Source organism: Phaethon aethereus (genome assembly GCF_964289735.1).
Source record: "Phaethon aethereus genome assembly, chromosome: 1".
In the NCBI taxonomy this organism is placed as follows: domain Eukaryota; kingdom Metazoa; phylum Chordata; class Aves; order Phaethontiformes; family Phaethontidae; genus Phaethon; species Phaethon aethereus.
Window position 1 is genome coordinate 28,762,061 of NC_138575.1, and position 22,890 is coordinate 28,784,950.

Sequence of the window (22,890 nt, forward strand, 5' to 3'; positions counted from 1 at the left end):
TTAAAAATGCTACAGCAAAGGATCCCCAAATAACCACTTGTTCACTATTGGGTATCAATGCAAAGTACAGGCTTCCAAAGAGAAAATATTGGCCTCAAGTGCTTCAGAAACAGAAGAATCATCTAGCACATCTTACAGCAGAGGTTAGAAGACACTTATTTTGTAAACAGGCTGCTGATCAAACACCGTTCCAAACTGTGCAAAGCTTTTTTACAGGCACAATGCAAAGTGAAAGGGAAGGAATGAGCTGCTTCCCTCCTTGTTTACCTCACACAGGAACTGGATGTGGGAGCAGAAGTGAGAGGGTTTGTGTATCCTTATGCATTATCTAGAGCTGTCAGGAATTTATGCAGCACTGCCTAAATTCATGTTTTATTCCTGGTCAGAACAAATAGTCAAAAGAACTCATGAAATAGAAATTAAAAAGAAACACATTGCAAGTATTGAAACATATGGTTCAATAACTCAAGAATATTTTTTTCACTTGTTGAAATATCAAATTCGAAGAAGGCAGAATGTATTATTTTGATAGCGTTAACATAGAATGTAATATAAACACAACTAGTGTGAATGCAATATTCAATAATTTTAAGGAAATTTAAATAAATATGAAATGAAAATTATAAGGTTGAAGCAAGGCATTTTTGCCTTACAGAAGAAAAAGTTTCAGAAATACTGATCTTCCAACATGAAAGCTGAAAATCTCAACTTAAGTGTTTCTTCTTCAGGGGGCCGGCATATTGCCCCCAAAACTTTTCAGTCTCAGTGAAACTGCATTTCTTGTGGGGATTTGTTCCAGAAAAAACTCTTTTAACAGTTGTACCGCTCATCTCTTCCACTGGGATGGAAAGAAACAAGCAGAAAAGAGCAAACGCCCAGGGTGTGTCAGCTGGCTCTGTTCCCTGAGGCTGTGGGATGCAGAGAGCATCCTCAATATCTTCTGCTGCTTACAAAAGTGACTCTTCACTCACACCGTGACTCCATCAGAGCTCTAGGCCACTATTAAACCTGAGGGAGTGAATTAAGGGTCTGGGGACAGGTAGCTGACAGGAAAAGGTGAGACCTCTTTTAAATTGGGCACCACCAGTTTTAGGCAAATGGGAGAGATTCTGGAAGGTGGCAGAAAGAATGATCAGAGCTCTAGGAAACAACACTTATCAGGAGAATTTGGAGCAGTTTGGTTTGTTTTAACTGGAAAAGAGAAAGGATGAATCATAATGTGGTGCAAATATGTAAAATTAGCAGGAGAGACTGGTAATCTGTTGTTTGTGTCCACTGAGGGTTAAACACGAAGATAGCTAATTAGCAGCTAGGATTTGGGTTAATTATTAGAAAGAAGTCTTTCCAAACCACTAGGTAAGCAGGTAGAGCAGCTCTCTCCAAAGCTTGTTTAAGCAAGGTTGTGAAATTTCTTTCACAAGGAGCTTTAATAAAAGCCTAGACAAATATCCATAAGGCAGTGGTCTGGGTATATTTGCTCCTGCCGCAGGGAAGCAGGCCAGGCTAGGTCTTTGCGGTCCCTCCCAGCTGTACTTTCCTTTGATGCTTTGGGATGTGTTTCAGTGCTGGCTTTGGTTTTCCCAAGAGCCAGAGTTTCTGAATGCTGACAAAAGCAGCTTCTTGGAGGAGGTTGGTGAGAGAAAACTGAAAAGAAAAAGGGCTTAAATAACAATTTTAAAAAATGACTCAGCTAGCTCTCCTCTCCCAGACTAAGGCAGCAATAAGATATATAACCTCAGCTACAAGACTTCTTTATCATTTAGGTTTGTATTGTACTGTTTGTCTGCGTTTGGTCTATTCAGGACCACAAACTGTCTTCTCCTTTATAAATAGGATAGCTGGTCATTGCAGTGCTCTGGATCCCTCCTGGAAATAGTTCCTCCACGTGGTTTATTTTTGTAATGACTGGATGAATGGTTGTTTTTTTGGCATACTGCTCATGCATAGGGCCCAGAATTTTCAGCGCAGGATGGGGCAAGCTGCAGCCATAAGCATCCTCTGACAGCAATTTCCTCAGCTGCACAGTGCAATCTTGTTTTCATAGAATCATAGAATAGTTTGAGTTGGAAGGGACATTTAAAGGTCATCTAGTCCAACACCCCTGCAATGAGAAGGGACATCTCCAACTAGATCAGGTTGCTCAGAGCCACGTCCCACCTGACCTTGAATGCTCCCAGCAATGGGGCACCTACCACCTCACTGGGAAACCTGTGCCAGTGTTTAACCACCCTCACTGTGAATCATTTCTTCCTTAGATCTAGTCTAAATCTGCCCTCTTTTAGTTTAAAACCATCACTCCTTGTCCCATCACTACAGGCCCTGCTAAAAAGTCTGCCCCCATCTTTCCTAGAAGCCCCCTTTAAGTACTGGAAGGCTGCAATAAGGTGTCCCCAGAGCATCCTCTTCTCCAGGCTGAGCAACCCCAACTCTCTCAGCCTGTCCTCATAGGAGAAACTTTCTTACATAATTTTGCCACTTATAAGTGTTCCCCTTCTCCCTGAGAACTAATATCCTTCCTTGAGAAATAAGCTCGAGGTAAAGACTAGTAGCAGAACAAATGGCAAGCAGACTTGGACTCCACATAGGCAGGAAAAGCCACTGAGTGCCAGAAGCCTTTAATTTTAATAGAGCAAAATATATTGCTTGGGCAGTGACAAAGTATAAAACACTCTGGATTATAATCTGTTTGAGGTTATGTTCCACCCTTTGTGCAGGGAGAATGAACTTGTGTATAGCTGCTTTTACACTGGGGCAGATTCTTAGAGATCAGCAGTGGCAGGGGACAGATATTATGGAAAAGGAGGGTCAGACCTGCCTCTTCTTGTGTGTTGGCAAACATCACACATACTGCAAGGTATGAAAAGAGAAAGAATAAGGGAGATGATTTCTGACTATGTCCATGTCTTTTTTCAATATCAGGTTAAAAGGCAGGATGGCAGCAAACCACTGCTCAAAGGAAAGGTTGATCCCCAGTATTTGGGGGAGAGAGTAAACTCTACAATGTTCATTGCCTAGAGTTGCCAGTCAGTCTTGGACAGTGGATTTAGATCTCTAAAACTTCAGATCCTTTCAAATTTGTTCAAATTCTGAGGAAGTCCTAAATATTTGACAACAAGGTATGCAGAATCAGGGCCCGAAGAGAAGCAATATTGCATATTCTCACAGGGGAACAAAGAAAGCAAATGACTGATCTTTACTTCAAAAGAAAGACTGCTCAAATCCCCACAAAACAAAATGAGCTGATTTCAGCAATGATCTTTTCTTTGGAAATCTTTTGTACTTAGTAATAATCATACCCACATTACTCAAAACCTACTAAATTTTTAGTGTGGTTGATTTCACTGAAATATTTTGCTTTCTGACTCATGGGTAAAGTGTCTTTTTGATAACATCAAACACCGTGTTTCATTGCAGGGGCACTGATTTTCAGCTTAAAATTTGAATACATTAAATTACAAGCCACGATTACATCCAGCTGAAATTCAGGTCCCAACACTCATAATATTATACAAATTAGGATCATGAAGAATATTATGACCTTGAAGCTACAAAAGACTGCAAATTTGTAGACATACTTTTTAAAATTCTTTGAGCAAACCTAGGTCTAATACTTAGAATTCAGTACAGGAAATAGTGTATGATGATCATTAGGAAAAAGCTGAGAATATGAGCAGTAATGTAGCATGTCATAGAGAGTGTAGGTCAATTTAGCTTCAGTTAGGTCAAACAGACCTTACAGGATCAGAAAATGCTGGAGGTGCAAGACTAATGTGTAGGCAAAAGCTTACAGGAAACAGTTCCAGTACAACTTGCCAATAAATGTCATCTTTGCCTTACAAAAATTAAAGTAGATCAGATGGTCATATCTGAACACCTTATTTAGATTTAGACACTGTATCATCAATTCAGGTAACAAAAGAAGGCTCAGATCCCTGACTGACCCACTGTTCATGCAGAGGTACCCAACTGCAGAAGCCCAAACGTCTCTTAAAACTTACTTGCTGAACTTTGATACGTTAGGAAAGATTTGCCCCAATAGGTAATTTGTCAATCAGAAATTCTTAAAAATAATACTTACTTTTGATCTTACATATTTACTTTTCCTCTTTCTTTGATGCTTGTTCCATTTTCCTTGTATATCCAGTTACCATTTGAATATATTTCCTACCTATCACAGTAGCACTTGAACTTGCCATGTAATCTGACCTGTTTTGCATTGTTCTATGTTTAGTCACTGAATTTGCATTGTTAAATTGCAATATAACAGTCTCGTTACCAGATACTGTAAAAGCCTTATTTCTTTGGAAGAGGTTCCTTAGAAACTGTTGTTCAACCTCCAGCTTAATTTCAAATTTGTTGTTGAGTTTTGCCTATGCAGTGGAAAGAGTCTGTGCAGAAAACACCAAAATGCCAGTGGAAGCCCAAAAGTTTCAAGGCAAAAATCAAAGTATTTTGACCGAAAATTCTGTGCCATTCACCACATGAAGGTGACAAGATAACATTGTCTTCTCCAAGACTGACTCACCACAGAGAAGTTCATTCCCAGTTTAGGTACAGTAATCACCATCTGAGGAAAGCACACTGAGTTCAAGTTGATTCCCTGAGCTGTGATTGTACTTCCACCACTAGGAAAAAGAAAATAAAAAAAAAGATGAGTAGGATAATGATACATCTGCTATGATAATCTTAATTACAAATTATATTTTAGAGTAAATGACAACATAAAACCAGAATTAGGGATATATGAGGTGAATGCAAATAAATAGCTCTGAGCAGTAAGATTAATTTTCTGGGAAACACATTTTACACTTGCTATAACAACTAATCAAATACAAGAAAAGAAAAATAATTTTTAAAATTGTGGTATGCCAGGATGTAAAATAAAACAAATGTATACATTTTAAAGGAGGGTACATACTTGTAATTAGTATTTGCTAACTCACTTAACTTACTGCTTTCACTGGTGATGAAAAAGGTGTCTTTTTTACAGCTGACATTTTTTTGGCAAAGGCAGATGGCTTGGATTAGAGCTACTGAGACCATAAATATGTCACTTAAAAACACACACATACTACCACACATATATATTCATAATATTTATGTAGCGCTGCATTTAGACTATTTTAAAATCCATTTGCTCTCCTGAGCACTGCTGACTTGTCACATTAAATGATTTTCCTCACTAATCAGTGTAAGGTCCAGATGCAGTATAGGAGACACACTTAGCTGTACAGTAGGTATCTCAGCAGGACATCACAGGTACGCTCAGCAGCAGCTAGGAGTTAAATCACATAAAGAAAAGAGGTGCCCTTCCCCCTTCTCCTCCACCTCTGAAAGGAAATGATCTGCCCTCTGCAACTGCACCATAATAGAAGCAATTGGCATGGCAGATAGAGATAAAAATGCAATTTCTTTTGATAGATTGCTGCGCAGCGTAGCCATTCTTCTTTCACTCATTACTTTTCTTATTCCTATAAGAAACTTTTACTCACCTAAGGAAAGATTTGGATGGATGAATTTTTAAAACAACGGGGTCTTCTCTGTATGTGAAATGACCGCTCGCATCTCGAATAGCTTCGTCGATTCCCATTCTCACGTGATATTCCTGGGGAATTAGTTGTGCCGGAGTGTAGCACTCCACAGTGCTCACCGATACACTGGAAGGACAGCAAAAGGCTTGCTTGTCAGCATTATAAAAAAAAGTGAGCTCCAATCCTACTTAAAGATCTGCTTGTAGAAAAATGTCATTGATTTCCACATTGGATGATCATATTGCAACAAATAAGCATGGCATGAGGTAGAAACAACACCACCACTGCTTAGGCTCAAGATTCATCTTAATTTGGTTGACTTGCACCTTGCTTGCTGGAAGGTGTTTCCCAGTGCTGGTGACATCCACGTCAGCCCCTGCAACCCTGCAAAGGCAGCTTCCAGCCTGGAAAACAACAGCATGCTCCATGTTTAAGGAGAATGACTTGTTCTGCTGTAACCAAGGGATAACATCTTTCTATTTCCAATCCAGGATTTACCCTGTGTTAAAAACCTCAACAAAAGTTGCTGATGAGGGATGTACCAGCATGTCAGAGATGTTCTGCCCTGGGGACACCTGCTGACTCCTGGTGCTGCTGAGGGGCAGGCAGTGGGCAAGGAGAAGGGAGGAGAAGCTGAGAAGTTAGGAAGAGCTGGCTGAATTCAGCACAGCAGCAGAGTCTCTGGGATATTCACCTTTCCCTTGCTCTGTCCTGCTTGAACCTGGAAGTCCTCCTCCTACACTGAGCTCAGTGGGTGGGTGGGCAGCAGAGGGGTGAAGGATCCTGAAGTCTGAAGCACATGAAGTGTGGCCACAGGGACCAGGGCACACCAGAGGCAAGGGTAACAACTGATTGAGGAAGCAAATGTAACTCTACCAGCTGGTTTCAGGAACTTGGGCCCAACCACATCCAGGAGGCCTCCAAATGAGGCCACTCTCAAAGGATGTGGGAGATTGTTTCCAAATCAGACAAAAGGACCATTTGCTGCCACTTACAGAATCACAGAATCATTAAGGTTGGAAAAAACCTTTAGGATCATCAAGTCCAACCATCAACCCAACACTATCATGCCCATAAACCATGTCCTGAAGTGCCACATCCACACGTTTTTTGAACACTTCCAGTGATGGTGACTCCACCACCTCTGGGCAGCCTGTTCCAATGCTTGACCACTCTCTCAGTAAAGAAATGTTTCCTAATATTCAATCTAAACCTCCCCTGGCGCAACTTGAGGCCACTTCCTCTCGTCCTATCACTAGTTACTTAGGAGAAGAGACCAACACCCATGTCGCCACAACCTCCTTTCAGGTAGTTGTAGAGAGTGATGAGGTCTCCTCTCAGCCTCCTTTCCTCCAGACTAAACAACACCAGTTCCCTCAACCGCTCCTCATAAGACTTGTTCTCCAGACCCCTCACCAGCTTCGTTGCCCTTCTCTGGACACGTTCCAGCACCTCAATATCCTTCTCATAGTGAGGGGCCCAACACGGAACACAGTATTTGAGGTGCAGCCTCACCAGTGCCGAGTACAGGGGCACAATCACTTCCCTACTCCTGCTGGACACACTATTTCTGATAGAGGCCAGGATGCTGTTGGCCTTCTTGGCCACCTGGCCACACTGCTGGCTTATGTTCAGCCAGCTGCCAACCAGCACCCGAGGGCCTTTTCCGCCGGGCAGCTCTCCAGCCACTCCTCCCCAAGACTGTAGCATCGCATGGGGTTGTGGGGTTGTTGCGACTGAAGTGCAGGACCCGGCACTTGGCCTTGTTAAACCTCACACAGTTGACCTCAGCCTATCAATCCAGCCTGTCCAGATCCCTCTGCAGAGCCCTCCTATCCTCCAGCAGATCAACACTCCCGCCCAACTTGGTGTCATCTGCAAACTTACTGAGGGAGCACTCAACCCCCTCATCCAGATCATCGATAAAGATATTAAACAAGACCAGCCCCAAAACTGAGCCCTGGGGAACACCACTTGCGACTGGCCACCAGCTGGATTTAACTCCATTCACCACAACTCTCTGGGCTCGGCCATTCAGCCAGTTCTTTATCCAACGAAGAGTGCACCTGTCTAAGCCACGAGCCACCAGCTTCTCCAGGAGAATGCTGTGGGAGACGCTGTCAAAGGCTTTACTAAAGTCCAGGTAGACAACATCCACAGCCTTTCCCTCATCCCCTAGGCGGGTCACCTGGTCATAGAAGGAGATCAGGTTGGTCAAAAACAGGACTTGCCTTTCATGAACCCATGCTGGCTGGGCCTGATCCCTTGGTTGAAGCTTTCCAGGAAGGTGGGGTTCCCTGTGTGCTCTAGGGGTTAGTGCTTTGTTCATATGTATTTGGAAACTTTTTACCATCTTTTAAAGGAAAAAAAAAAAGCAACCTTGATCTAGCTGTCCTCAGATCTCAGGAAAGCTGACAGTTTAGGTAGAGAAATACTTGCCCTGGGAAACTGGCTAAGACCCTTGTAGAAGTCTCCAGACAGCTAGGCTGGTAAGAGAGAGGGGTGAGGGGGATGCTTACTGGATAAGCCCCAACTACAGTTCAATACCTAGAGGTCCAGGTGACCAAAGCAGATGCCTGCCTCTGATTTGGCTGTCATCTCACCCCCACAATAGATGTCTTGGATCAGATGAATCATTCCCAAAAGGTTTATATATTTGTCCATTAGCTGACCAGCTGAGATGATATCAATAAATGCCACCCTGAACTATTAAGTAGCCACTGAACAGAAGTACTGAAGATCTTGGTAGTGATTAAATATCAGGCCTGAATACCTAAATCCCTTTCTTGATTTAGTCAGACTTAACTGGTTTGATCAAAAGCATGCAATAAATCATTTAGCAGCAAAGAATAAAATTTAGCTCTCCTGACTTCGAGTCTGACATTAACTAATAGTCTATTGCTTCCCCACGTTCTCCGCAAGTGTGATGTTTTGCCATTATAACTTTCCATAATCATTTGGAGAGACTCAAATTTTAGGGGAATTGCTGAACAACATGTTCCTGGAACACAGTGGGCCAGATTCTGCCCTTGGCTGCATAGGTGACAATTCTGGAGCCACCCTGCTATACCTGAAAACAGGACCAAGCAGGATTTGTGCCATGGTAGAATGGCTGCCAGATTCAGAATGCTTGTCTGCCCGTAGCGGAGAATCTGTGCTTGGTATTTAACATTTATATTCAGCTGGGATTGAAGGCATTTCTACACAAAGCATGTCAAAGATTCTTGACTGAGCTCCTACTGGATCCAGTACAGAGCCACAAGAAATTCTGGCTTAATCCTCAAAACAATTTTATATATACCAGAAGTCGTCCCAAACTGATGCTGCCTCTGGTTTGGAGGCTGTTCACTGGTAGTACCGCAGAAATAGCTGCTTCTCTGCATGGGATACACATTCCCACATGGGTCAGGTTTCCACCGAAGAAACCAGTAGGAAATGGTAACCTGCACCCACCGGACGCTCACTGGGAGCTGCTCCATGAACAGCAGCTCTTGCTAATATGAGATAGCAGGCTGAGCGCGTGGGAGTTGGGGCAACAAAAAATGATATGAAACGGGCAGTTTCTTGTCCATTAGAAGCTGGTTTGCTACTTCTCTCTGCAATGTTTTAATGAGGTTAATGAAGGCATTACCGAATAAACCAGTCTTCTAGGGAACTGTAGTCCCTTCTAGGAACGTTTCAGACATCCTAAACTCAGGATGTAATCCTGAACTGAATGCTTATTGCAGTATCAATTCTCCGATATGTAACACAACGAGAGGAGAGCAATGCACAGTTGCATTTTTTTTTACTCCAAGACATTTCAATCAAGCCATTTCAATATTAAAGGCATTGCTTTTTAGTAAGTACATTACCTTTTCAAGGTGCATGGTTTCTCACCAACAAAAATCCTTCTGGATTTTCCACTGTTTAGGTATTTTCCAGCTATAGTTAGCAATGTTCCTCCAGATTTGGGGCCATAGGTGGGAGAGATACTCGTTATTACAGGATCCTGGGGGGGGGGGGGGGGGGGGCGTGTAAAAATAAGAACAGTGGATTGTTATATTATTTTCAAAATGCGAAGAGGAAGAATCATTTATAGCATGTCCATGAAGTAATAATAAAGCAAATAGGAAAACAGAATTACCATACTGGACTGGACTCAAGAGAAGTCGCCTTCCAGTTAATATTGAAGCTAATTTTGACAATAAAGTTTTAATCATAGTGCTTACCACGTATGAAAATGTATTGAATAGTGTTTTGCCATGTCCAACAGAAACGCTACTGGATATATTAATACTTGGATTTTTTGCAGGGGGAACTGTGCATTCCAGCCTTTGGAAAACAAGGAAAAGATGGGATTATGTTTTTTTTCTGACTTGATTTTTTGTATTAAAATAAAACCACTTCAAACTCATAATAATGGAGGATCTATACTAAACAAGTCCTCAATCTATGTGTGTCAGGGACATTTCAGAAATAACAGCTAAAAGAACTGTGGTCATTTTCTTCAATACTATATACAAACAGTGTATACAAACAAACTCTACTTGGTCAGAGAAAATAATTTCAGTATATCAAATAAATTTCAGAAAAAAAAAGAAGCATGCTAGAGAAAACAAATTTCTCCCATTAAATGGCTGAGTTATTTTTTGGAATTTTCCTTTAGTGCCAGATTTTGGCAGAAAACAGGATTAGAAAAAATGCATCATATACACAAGTTTGTTGTATGACTTTAAATATTACCAAAAATTAAACTTGAACTTCTGTGTCAGCATGTGTCAATGTGTTACATTACATTTACACAGTCTCATATATGAGCTAGTGTCCTTAAATCATTTTGTTTGCATTAAGACTGTTAACAATAGCAGTTAGGGAAGTGCTCAATACTTCTGGAGTGTGATCTTTTTGCTGCTATATATATGAATAGGGAAGCCATGCCATGATTTGGACATTGCTTTGGTAGTGGATGATAGTCATATGCTTTGAACTGAGAGAAGATATTCATTGAACTTCCTATTTCTTCAAGATAACAACTGGAATAACCTCTGTCTTAAACTTAAGCCATTATCCCACTGTCTCAAATACTTATGTCTGAGGAGGAGGAGGAGACATGCAGCTGAGGGTCATAAGCCTCTGGATGACGAAATACCTGCATCTTCTCACATTTCTCTCTGGCAGCTTCACAGATCAGGAAGACAGAGGTGACATAACTGAGCCCAGCAGGATCCCGGCCAAAGGAACCTGCCCCTTTTTCAAAATTTTGAATAGTTTCATTCTTGCCAGCTCCCACAGATGTTGAACAGCACTTTGCAGACAAACCAGAAAAAGCTGCTGCAGGAGATATCGGCATTAACTAGATTTATTTGATCTCCATTTTGAGCACTTTTTTCTTGTGGAGCTTATCAAACCAAGGGATTGTTTCCTGTTTGAAATTTCAGAATCAGAGATGACACTTACAGACTGAATGTTTATATTGTAAAAAAATCCATACCACATGAAGAACATCTGTATAAAAGGAAATTAATATTTTAGGTTTCTTACTTGTTTTTGTTGCTAAATTTTGCTTCCAGAGCACAAATTTGTCCTCCGATATGGACTACTGTATTTTTTAATTCAAATCTATTATTTTTGCTGAATCCAAAGTCCCATCCACACAGTGTCAGTTTTGTCCCTCCTTCTAAGGGAGCACTGCTTGGGAGAATCTGTTGAAAAAATACTCTGTTAGTTACATCAGTTTTTCTTGAGCTTCAAATGGAGTTAAAGAATGTGCAAAGGAATAGTTTTAGAAAAGCATTTCTTCTGGTAGACTATGTCCTACCATTCATCTTAATTGTTCTTCACCTTTCATTTGTCACATTATGAGCTTTCTCTGACAGTAGCAATAAATAACAAAACCTACACTAGAAAGCTTTGAAGGATAGTGTTTAGGGGCATTGAACAAGCTGTGCATTGTAATAGTCTTTTAAATCCTGCCGTTCTTGTCTTTCACATTTTATTTCTGGCATGTTAAACATACAATGTACTTATTTTGTAGAAGCTGAATGCTGAACACAAAAGAGCCCCCAAATGACCATTTTTTTGTCAGCTTGATGAAAGTCAGGTTCAGAGCGAAGAAGCTTCAAAGATACCATAATCCGATATCGCGTTGGCTGTGATAAAGTTAACGTGACTTCTGCTATTCTTTCCTTAAACCTTTTACATTTGGTCACCTCTAATTCCAAGTTAAAAATAAACTACCCCTCAGAAACACAGAGACAATCTACAAAGGAAATACTTTTTTTCTGTATATTGTAAATTGTCCTGTAAAATATAACAATGGTGGGAAAAATGTAGGAACACTATAGAAGTCTTACAAAACTCAGTAAAAGTACTGGTCAGTACTGCTAGTAAAAAAAAAAATCAAAATGGCATTGGTTCAGAGTTTATGGGGACTTTTAACAATACTGCGTAATTTTGCAAACATACCAGTGCCTCTGGACAAACAACAGAGAATGAAAGACTGAATTTATACTTGTGGTAATAGTGCCTAAATGTCTTAGACTTAATGCTTTAGTGATAGTAATTTTGCCCCTTAAATGCAACACAGCTGTGCCTTTCAAAGGACACGGCTTCATTTTCAAGCTGAAGAGAAAGTGTTTGAGAGATACTTGGCTATTATTTCATCTGGAAATCCAGTAAGACAGCACATTTTTTTTTTCATCTGGAAATCCAGTAAGACAGCACATTTCTTTTCAACTCTCTTGTAGCTATACTTCAAGACTCTCACAAATGAACTATTGCAGATGGAAAGGCAGCTGAAGAATACTTCAAAAGAATTATACCATACATCCTATACGGGGAAATTTACTGCCCCCATTAGAAACCAAAGGGTCTGATCTAAAATACATTGAAGCCAGTAGGGATCTTTCCTATTTTAATGAGCTTTGAATCAGCTCTCAGTGAGCAAAGAGGAGGGAACCTATGCAGGAGCAGTACTTTTGCACAAATCCCATAAAAAAGGAGTGATGCTCACACAGCCCCCTCACACACAACACTGCAGCTAAGGGCCTGGAGCAGTACTGTACCCTGTGGAGTCTATGCTATTCCCAAGTTTAACTTTCACTTATTTCTTTGGGGTTTTTTTCTTCGAAATCTGGATTGACTTCAGATTCTAGTTTTCCACTCTACTTAGTATCTCAGCACACTATCTATTTTTGGAGTAACAAAACCCTAGCAGAAACTGAAATGGCTCTGCGGGGGCACAGGATGTCTTGATGTTTTGTACAGTAATGCATTGATGTGTGGCATTTGAAGAGGTTGAAATGTAATCCATAAGTTAGCAAAATAAGGGCATTAAAATCAGGCTTCACAAAGCTGTACAGAATAAAAACTGAAGACACTTAACTGGTTTTGGGTGATCTCATCTGCCAAAAGAGACTTGTGACAGCAGCCCATGTGCCTTAATTGAGGGAGAGTAAAAGTATTTACTACATTCTGCCAGCAAATTTAGGAGACAAGACCTCCAAGTAGATAGCAAAAAATAAACCAAATCTTAAACTTTTGTATTTAAGTTCTGCAGAAATTCCCCCTGAATGTTTTTATTCATGTCTTTATTTTTTCCCATTTGTTCTGTACGATGAAACCTCTGAAAGTCAAATGTGGTTTCCCAGACTTGTTCTTGGGAGAATGGACAGGAACAAATAGTGAACCTCCTGGACTTTGAACTGAGGTATTGTGGGCGTCTTCTGTGTGCTTACATCACGCAGGTAGTAACAGAAAGTAAGCAAAATCCAAATCAGTTATAAACTCTATGAAATTCAGGGTTCAAAAGTTCTCTATAGCAAGGAAGATCCACTGATAACATGGAGCAAGTCCTGCTGCAAGGCCTGCCATTCTGCTTGTCCCTGCTGCTCTCTGGACTTTGGGTTAAGGGAGAGAAAGTTAACGTTTCTTTTCCTTTTCGGCAAAATTTAAAATGTTGTGTTTTCCTTGTGTTTATGTTGATAACTATGATGCTAATATCCACTCACATACTTTATAAATAGTTGGAAGAAAGAATCTATTTATGAAAGTTTCAGCGGCCCATTCATTTTAATTAAGAGGCAAGAACATGCACAGGCCACATGTGAAACTTCCAGCAAAACCTCCAACCTAAACAGGCAGCAGAAGGCCTGATGCTCTTGATAGTCTGAGAAAAAAACTGGTTAAAATGACTCACTTTAAAAACAACAACAAACCATGTCAGGTTTTTAACCACAACAAAGAATAAAAAGGGAGACCAATTTATTTCTTCTTTTACGCTGTTCACCTTTCAGCGTGACCTGAACGCCGCACGCAGATGCTTGCAATTTGTTCCAGCACTAAGCGATCTCCAAGGAGAGTCCCTCGAGTCCCCCGGCTTTCCTCTAACACTGCTTGTCCAGGCTGACAAAACACGCCTTGGTGTTGGCAGTGGTGGTGGCCGGGAGCGGGTACAGTACTGAGGTGAGGCAGGAGCCGGGCTGTGGTGGGGACGTGTGCCGGTGCCAGCCCTGCTGCGCTTGTCTGTAGCAGGGGGGATGCCCGGGCAGAACTGGAGCTCTGTGCTCCCCGCAGGACTGGGGTGCGGCGCTGCTCCCCGCCACCCACAGCTCCAAGGAAAAGTGATTAAAGCAGGGCAGAGAGAAAAAGGATCCGCAGGACTCCATGGGGAAACACCGGGTTTCTTCTTTGCCATCCCTTCCTGAGAGGAAAATCTCATATTTTGTATTCCGTTACATACCACTCTGTGTAATAACCTGGGAAAACTTTGTCAAGGACTTAGCTAGCTAACGTCCGCTGGACCAGACCCTCGGGGAAGCTCTGTGTTCCCCTCAGGTTAAAGCGATCGTATGACATATCTCAAGCAATCTGTCCCTCTGAAAGCTGCAAAATCTGAAGGTGGGGGGGAGGGTTGGACTGAATTTCAGATACTGTGCAAAGCAGGTCATCCTCTGTTTGTTAGGAACAAAACAAGCTTGTTTCTCATATTTTATGCATATGGCTTTAAAGACAGATCAGAAGATGATGAATAATCTGTTTTATACTTTTTTCAGTAATAATGTTAAATGTCATGGTCCAGTAGAGCATGAAATCTGTCTTAACAGCTAGCAATCCAAAGGGATTTCAGTACTCAGTTGTATTTTTTTCCTTACAAGCCTTCTAGAAGCAACTTCTACCAATGTGGGCACACTGAAATTCGAGATTCACTTTAAGATCCATCAGTGCCACAGATCCATATTCATTGCAGGGGTAGACTGGGCTTGTGCTGAGCTGGCAGGGCTGAGCCACGTGGGGAGGAGGAGCAGGCAGCCAGCCCCATGCCTGTTCTCACCGCCCGATGTCCACGGTGTGCTCCTCTGGATGAGTCCTCCCAGCGACTTCACAGGGACTGCAGAGATGGGGATGGCCTTGGGGATGCACCCCTCGGTCTAAGCGTCTCTGCATGGGCTTCGGGCACTTGGTTCTTAAAACTGCCGAGTGCACACGCTCATAATCGAAATTAAAGAGGGCTATATGAGCTCAGCACCTCCAGAAATCAGAAACCAAGCATTTCAGAGCCTTAGAAATCTTTTTGGAGACATGGCAATATACAGCCACTGCTGGAAAGTTTTGCCAAGAAAGAAACATTGAGGGATGCTACTTGTGCTTGAGCTCTAGGAAAGGCAAAACAAGCTGTGCAGGATAGGTGAGTAGCGTGGGCCTGCAGGGGTATGCAAAGATGTATCAGGACTAATTCTCAGCATATCCCTTTGAATTGGTGATTCATAGTCTCATACAAACTAAGGCCAGAAAGGACTATTTGATCATCTAATACAGCCTTTTTGAAATAAATGTATTCTTGTATAAAGGGAAAGTAAACTATTCACATTCTGCATTAGCAATTTTTTTACATCTCCTTTGCGCAAAGGTAAATGGCAATAGAAAGCCAGGCAAACACAGGCACACACCCCTTTCCATCTATTTTGGGTTTGACTCCTATAATGCTTCATTGTTTGTTCATCGAATTTTCCTTGTGTTAGTCCTTAATTTTGTATCTGAAAGGTGAACATGGAAAAGAAAAAAACCCCTGTAAACACGTGTTTCTAGATTTGCTTCTAGATTATTAACAGTTTTGCCTGTCTGCTCTTTGAAAAGGTGCTGTACATGAAATCATCTGCCTGGTTGAAAGAAATACAATACTTACTTTAAAAAACCTTTTGTCTCCCTTTCTCTCTGAGAGTGTAGGATGTCAAATTTTCATCTCTGTTTGTAAGCTGTATGCCCATAAAGGAAAAGGCATTTTTAACTACACAGTGTAGTTTAAACGCACTAATGAAAATAAATGGGTATAAGTGCTACCAGAAAGTTTTACGCTCGTTCTTCTCTCGGTTTTCTAGTCTGTTAACTGCCCTACAAACCTCCGCCTTCACAGCTCTGTCACACTTCACACGGGATGGTTGGGTTACACGTACAGCCGGCCAGTACGAGTCCCGCGCTAACCATAGCTAAATAAAAACAGGAGCACGCCAGTGCGGCGCTCTGCTCGTCCATGGGGGTTCGTTCTCACACACGCTTGGTGGGTTTTGGCCGGCTGGCAGCAGCCTCCGGCTGTCCCCTGTCCCAGGGAGGGGTGCAGCTCCAGCCTCATCCCCCTCGGTGGCAAGTGGACCCATGGGAACAAGGAGCCAGGGAGGGGCGTTAGGAAAACACATCTCCCCCAGGGTGGTGGTTTGGCTGACAGCTCGGTCGCAGAGCTTAGGTAGGGGAGAGAGGGACTTTTCCCCACAGGGAAACACCACCCTTTCCTCCAATGCTGGAGCAAGCATGGGGACCGATGAGGAGAGGGGGCCAGAGACCTCTTGCCTTGGGCCAGGCTGTGGCAGCTGTGGGTGGGAGGTGCCTTCCTCCACCTCCTCCCTTTGAGGGGAGTCTGAGAGGAGGGGTCCCGTGTGTGACTGGCCTTTCCTGTCAGACCCCGGCCAGGCTGGCTCAGGCCCAGCTCGCTTCCCCACCACAAGTGCTCTACAGGGCTGAGGCTCTCCCGTGGCAAGCCAGGGTGACCCAGGCAGACCTGTCCACCCTGAGCGCCTGAGCCCGCAGCACCCCGGCCTTTATGGGCATTGAGCCCAAGGGGAAGTTGAGGCGAGCAGATGCTTAATTTATCATAATCGCACAAAAATAAACAGAAGATGGCTGCAGAGCGCAGACCGCGTTCTTCCCCCGGAGATAAATAGGAGAAATCCGCCTTTTTACCTCATAAACCCGAGGCAAGCAGGTCTCCTGGGTCCAGGTGCCGCCGGGGCACTCGGGAGACCTGAGGCACTGCCGGCTGCACCAGCCGCACTGCATGAAGCGCGGCGCCAGCAGGCACTGGCTGCAGGACCTGAGGTGATGGCAGCCCGGCCCCTTCAGCGGGATCTTCGTTATCTGTCAGTGGGAAGACATGATGCACAGATCCTTTTAATACGTACGCCGAGCGGCGAGGAGAGTCTCTATTTATGCCATGCGCTGTGGTGCTACTCAAGATTTCAGATGTGCAAGCTGCGGCTTAACGTCTCTTTAGCTCAGTAATTATAAGATCTTATAAGTAATTTAACTGACATGATTTTAAATTCGCTTGGGAGAAACCCTAAAGGCATCTTAATGTTACATACAGTTACTACCAGCATCTGGTGTTTACAGCGAGATACCATTTTTTGCTGATGGAAAAGAAAACAGCAGCGTGCTCCTCCCAGTTCTGCACTAGTTCTTGGAAAAAACAGTGTATCTCAGTATGCCTTAGTTCATACATTTGTAAAAATAGGCATGATGGCTATTTCAGCTTTGGCGAGGCTGTACTAAAATCTGTGACACACTTAGAGCGTGTGACTGCCCATGTACTTGTTTTGTAACACCTACCGTCAAGAAACATATACTATACCTAAAATATGAATTAAAATTTATGTTATTGAAAATATCAGGATATTTATAAGAATAGTTACTCTAAACATATAAGAAATATTTTTAGTCAAAATATTAAAATTATTATGCAAGTGCTATATATATAGTGTATATATATATGCTATATAAATACATCATACTTCCTTACACTTCAGTACTTTCCTTAAACTTCTTGTGGACATTTTCTTGAAGATTACTCCTACAAATATCTAATACGTTTCTAGTAAATGATTAATAACCATCTTTACTAATAGCTGATGTATTTCTGTAAATTCTTATAGAACTCAAGGCATCAAATTATTGCTTACGATTATGGTTTAGGATTATCTGTAATATTATCTGCTGATGTCTTAAAGCCATCCTAGAATGCATATCTACTTATGATAACAGCATATTTATGCCAGCTCTTCATCTTTTATTAACCCTTTGTAGACTATATGCTAAAGCAATCTTCAAACCTTGCTATGAACACTGACTCCCAATTTTAAACACACCCACGTAATTCTTGCACACACACCCCTCCTTCAAAAATTATAATATTGCGACATAAACCAACAAAAGCCAGGAAACTGTGAGCACCCTTCTTTCCTTAAGCCATTGTGTGTTGTTTCTTTGCAAGCACTTGAATTAAGGACAGGGATTCAGCCCTAAAATTTGCATTTCCTGGCTTTTGTTGGTTTATATCACAGCTCTTACGTTATTTAAACATTTTTCAATATTAGGCTGTCGGTTTGTTTAGTAGGGAAAAAAAAATCTCGAAGGAAACTTGCCTCTCTAACGTTCCCAAGGGAATGGCAAGGCTGGGAGGATGCGGAGCATAAAGCAGCAGTGTGAGTAGTTGCTCTTACTGAAAGTTGCTGCTCTGACGGCAGGTTTACACAGCGCCCAGAAGGATTAGATTATGAACCACTCACCTTTTTCCCAGTCACTACCAGGGTATAGCCATCATCTGCTAATGAATTCTCGACAACAACTTGGGGAGAGACGGGGTGGGAGTCTAGCTGAAAGCTGACATGTGGAGCTGTGGGTTCTGAACGGGAAACCACTATCTAAGAAAGAAAGAAATCAGGAAAAATCAGCTGGCAGTGTGTGACACAAATGCATGCTGCTCGGCGGTCTCATGTTCCTACCACTTCTCTGCTTGCATTAATTACTTTGCGTTACGTTGCATAATATTTTGCATAATGTTCCATCATGATCTGATTAAAGCGCTATAAAATCTACTTTATTTAACACAGCAAAATCATGGCTGTTGGAGGATCCTCAAAATACATCGTATTTATTAAAATATGAAGGAGTCATTGCATGTTTTCTAGTCCTTTAACTTCAAGTATTTATAAATCAACCGTAAAAAATGAAGATGGGTCATTTACTCAGCCCTGTACATTTAAGAAAGAAGAATTTTATCTACAACACCTATTTAAAAGAATCTTAAAACTCCAGGCCTTCAACAGTCAAAGGTATTTCCATTTATTTTCACTTTGGTCCTTCAGTTTGAAAAGTAAACTTTACCTTGTGTCAACAGTATCTGGTCTTGATGCAGTATCTTGAGTATCTGGGTACAAAGCTATCGCAGGCGCAGGTTGCGCCGTCAGCAGCTGTACAGAGCTGGAGGTACACTCATGGACCCCGATTCCCAGAGCTGGCGAGGTAGCTATTGCTACAGACAGGCTCTTACAAGACGTGGCAGGGCACCTCGAGATCTGGCTCCCGCTGATTTCAGGAGCCGTGTGTCCAGGACAGAACACTCAAAGCACATCTTATAAATGACAGGCAGAGCTGGAGGCTTCTCTGGAAGATGTTCCAAAACGGGAGCCTAATTTAGTTGTCCTGAAGTCCTTTTGCAAGAGCCCTCTCTCCCTCTCTCTCTCTTGATTTCAGGAGATCTTAGGGAGATTAGTCACACCAGTATGAAATTCCCCCACTAGTCATCTCTCTGCAGCTTGAGTTACCTAAATACTTCTGAGAATTTGGGCCTATTCCTGCAAGCACACGCTTAACTTTACTACTGTAACTTTGTTGACTTCAGTGGGATGAGTCATGGCTGTTAAGCACAGGCATAAAGCATCTGCAGATTGGGGTGGATATTCGATAGCGAGATTTTATAGACTTGGGCCTGCAATCCAGAAGGATGTGCGCCCAAAATGTGATAGCATCAGGCAACAGAGGCAGGGGATTGTTTACATGAGGGTAGATCATGTTCATGTTTCAAAAGCTGCATCACATGTAGTTTACTTAAGGAATTCAGATAATAAAGATTTGCTGAGAAGTTGAGATTCAATGGGGTTCGTTATTTAAAAAAACTGAAGCCATTCTGGAAATCACTTGTATGTCAAATGTTTAATTTTTCACTATAATGAGGCTTTTCTTCTGACTCCGAAGGCAGCATCAGAACAGCTAGGACATTGACTTACACAGTTTCACTGGCTTTTCGCACTGCCAAGGTCTTTCAACAAGATGGCTGACTCCAAAACTAGACTTAGAGATGCTATAATTACAGCTGATGTTTGGTTGTAATTCAAGACTTAAATAAAATATACGAGCAGTTAATTCACGGCAATAAGTGCTTCACAACCCAGAGGTATTTACAGTTTGGGGTTACAAGAGGCTTTTTTTTCTTCAAAATGAAACTGGCTTTGTTAAAGACTTTGCCATGGGTTTGTTTCACAGTACAGAAAGTGCAGCTTTTAGAAATCAATAAGGTCTGATCATTTTTGGTGACACAGAAGTACGGTCTCTGACTCAGTGTATTAGGGCATGAGCTCTGTTTTTACATTCAGGACAATGAAAAATAGAATGGACTGTAAAGCTGCATGAAAAAGCTTGATTAATGTTGGCATTATGGGGAGAGGTAGCACCACAGCTGCAAATACCTTTTTAGTTGATCATTAGCCATGTCTCATCTCGAATACCCACTGCTATAAAATGCTAAGAATTCTTTTCTATCATTAATCCAGGCTTCCTCTTATTGCCAAGCATTCTTTCTGATTGAGCCACAATGTTAACCCTTTAAACACATCTGCATTACAACCTCAGACCGATCATGAAAATTTGGATCCCATCTCTACAATCTTGGAAAAATTATTCGGTACCTTAAACACTGACCGACCTTTATTTTACTGAGGCTGATAGTCAAATCACCTGCTCAAAGCCCAAGTGAACAGACTTTGACCTCATGACATACAGGGAGCTCAAATTACACTTCCTAACTCATTTGGGACTATGCAATAAAAGTTTGGAGTTTGCTTAGAACTAATCTACCAGCCTACAGTGTTGCCGTAACAGATACAAGATGCAAAAATGCTCTTTTTGGTCTATATAACTGTGTGGTTTTTGCACGCATCAGTCCAGTCCTTGAAATTCTATCTTACCCTTATCCAACATAATCCTGAAGAAAAAGGCAATATGAAGACAGCTTCTACAGCAGGAAGAAGAGGCTACTTAGGACTCCAGTGTCGTTCTCAAAACCTCTGATTTTTATTGCTTGGGACTGGGGTGGTATGCATACTGTGTGGCTTTAATCTACCATGGACACACCACCATACAGGGGCTGCTTCTACCGTGGAAATGGTTGAGTACCACAGAAGGATTTCTCTTTACAAAGACTATAAAGTGCTGGTTTAGTGGGTTTTTTGGTTTTTTTAGGGGGGGAGTGGGAGTGGTGTTTTTTTTTTTTTTTTACATTTTAATAATTAATTTAATAACCAAGCATTTCTCCAGATTATAAGAGAAATTAAAGTATATCTTTGTGCCTGCACTCAAGCAGTTAGGAGAGAGGGAAGGTCTTGCACAGATAAATAATTGACTAAAAGAAAACAAACAGACGTTATCAGTAAGTGGTCAGTCCTTGCAATAGTGAGAAGTCACCACAGGTGTTCTGCAAGGTGTCTGTGCTGGGATTCATACTGTTCAACATACTCATAAATAAGTTGGAAAGGTGGTTGAGCAGTCCAGTGACAAAGTTTTCTGATGATCTGAAGGTATTCAAGGTGATAAAGATGAGGACAGACTATGAAGGATGGCAGAAGGGCTTTACAAGACAGCATGTCAAGGCAATAAAATGGCAGGTGAAATACAACAAAGATGATGAATTTAAAATGGTATGTGATAGATAGTTCCACGAAAACATCATCTCACTGCTCAGTAGCGGTAAAAAAACCCCACAAATAAAAACTTGGGAATTATTAGAAAAAAATTAGAGAACAAATTGGAAAACATCCTGATGTCATACAAATTTCATGGCTTGCCTGAACCTTGAATTCTCTGTGCAGTTCTGGTTGCCTCATGACAAAAAGAGTATGTTAAAATGTGAAAAGGTTCAGAGAAGGGTAACAAAGATGATTAAAAGGCTGTAATGAACAACAACTGAGTAGCGTAGGTGTGGAAACGCTAGGAAAAAGACATACAGAATCGTGAGCGGGTAGAGACCGACCATTCACTCTCTTCTAATGAAAGTACTAAACACCATCAAAAGACAGAAGTGAGAGTCAGGTTCCAAGCAAACAAAAGAGTAAGACTTCATAGGAATATGTGATGACCTATGGGACTCCTTGCCGAAGGATGTGAATGCAAGGTGTATACACATGCAAAGGGAAACTCCGTATGTACATGGAAAGAGCTAAACAGACAAAACTCAATAGCTCAGGAAATCCCCAGAATGGAAATAGTTGGAGGCTTGAAGCAGAAGGTATTATGTATGTTGCCTGGGTCCCTAGGCATCCACTTGTCACCGCTGCTGGAGACAGGGCACTGAGCTACATGGACTCTTCATTTAAACCCATGTGGCTCTTCTGATGTTCTTACAAATAACCTTTCTGAGAATCACATTCATTATCAGTAACTACAACCCTAGACATCCTTCTCAAAGCAAATACAATATTTATGTCCCTCTATTTAAGAGAAAAACAAAAAAATTACGTGGTCTTTCAGCATACCTCAAAGTACTTCCGTGAAGATAACAGCCAACAGTTAATTGATTAATGGTTATATTAATTAATATATCCTTTATACTGGAAGTCAGTGATCACTTAGGTCCATGAACATTAAAATAATTCATTTAAATATTCTTTCATTGCCATTAGCTAGTATTAATATTAAGTTAGTAGACTTGACTCTAGCTTTGTATATGCATAATATGGCAAATTAAGACTGTAATAACTTGAGTTGAAAACCAGAATGCAACAGCTTCTTTTAAAAATAATTCTGATGCTCAGTTCTTCTAGTCAGCAGGATTGAATTACAAATGTTACTGTCTGCATGTTGAAATATCTTCTGCAAAAATGAGAGGCCTTCTAAAAGCAATCCCATCTAAGTATCATATTGTTATTTTTTCCCTAGATGTCTGGCAGGTGTAGGCCATTACCCAGCAGAGATAGGCTGAGGGTTAACTTTATTGTGTAATGCCTCAAATGCCCTGGGATATGCAGCGTAGCCTTGCAAAGGGCACATATGTAGCTCT

The 22,890-nt window shown here is 41.6% G+C and overlaps 1 protein-coding gene across 1 annotated transcript in view; it reads right to left on the reverse strand.

Annotated features, from left to right (window-relative positions):
* MET (MET proto-oncogene, receptor tyrosine kinase) overlaps positions 1 to 22,890 on the reverse strand; it is a gene marked incomplete at its 3' end in the record, with an annotated part of 72,334 nt that overhangs the window by 26,796 nt on the left and 22,648 nt on the right. The window contains exons 3-9 of the mRNA XM_082006082.1: positions 18,347 to 18,481; positions 16,746 to 16,919; positions 11,055 to 11,215; positions 9,743 to 9,845; positions 9,386 to 9,522; positions 5,493 to 5,657; positions 4,526 to 4,625 (exon numbers count right to left, since the gene is read on the reverse strand). Coding sequence (XP_081862208.1) covers positions 4,526 to 4,625; positions 5,493 to 5,657; positions 9,386 to 9,522; positions 9,743 to 9,845; positions 11,055 to 11,215; positions 16,746 to 16,919; positions 18,347 to 18,481 — 975 coding nt within the window. The remainder of the gene's footprint in view (positions 1 to 4,525; positions 4,626 to 5,492; positions 5,658 to 9,385; positions 9,523 to 9,742; positions 9,846 to 11,054; positions 11,216 to 16,745; positions 16,920 to 18,346; positions 18,482 to 22,890) is intronic.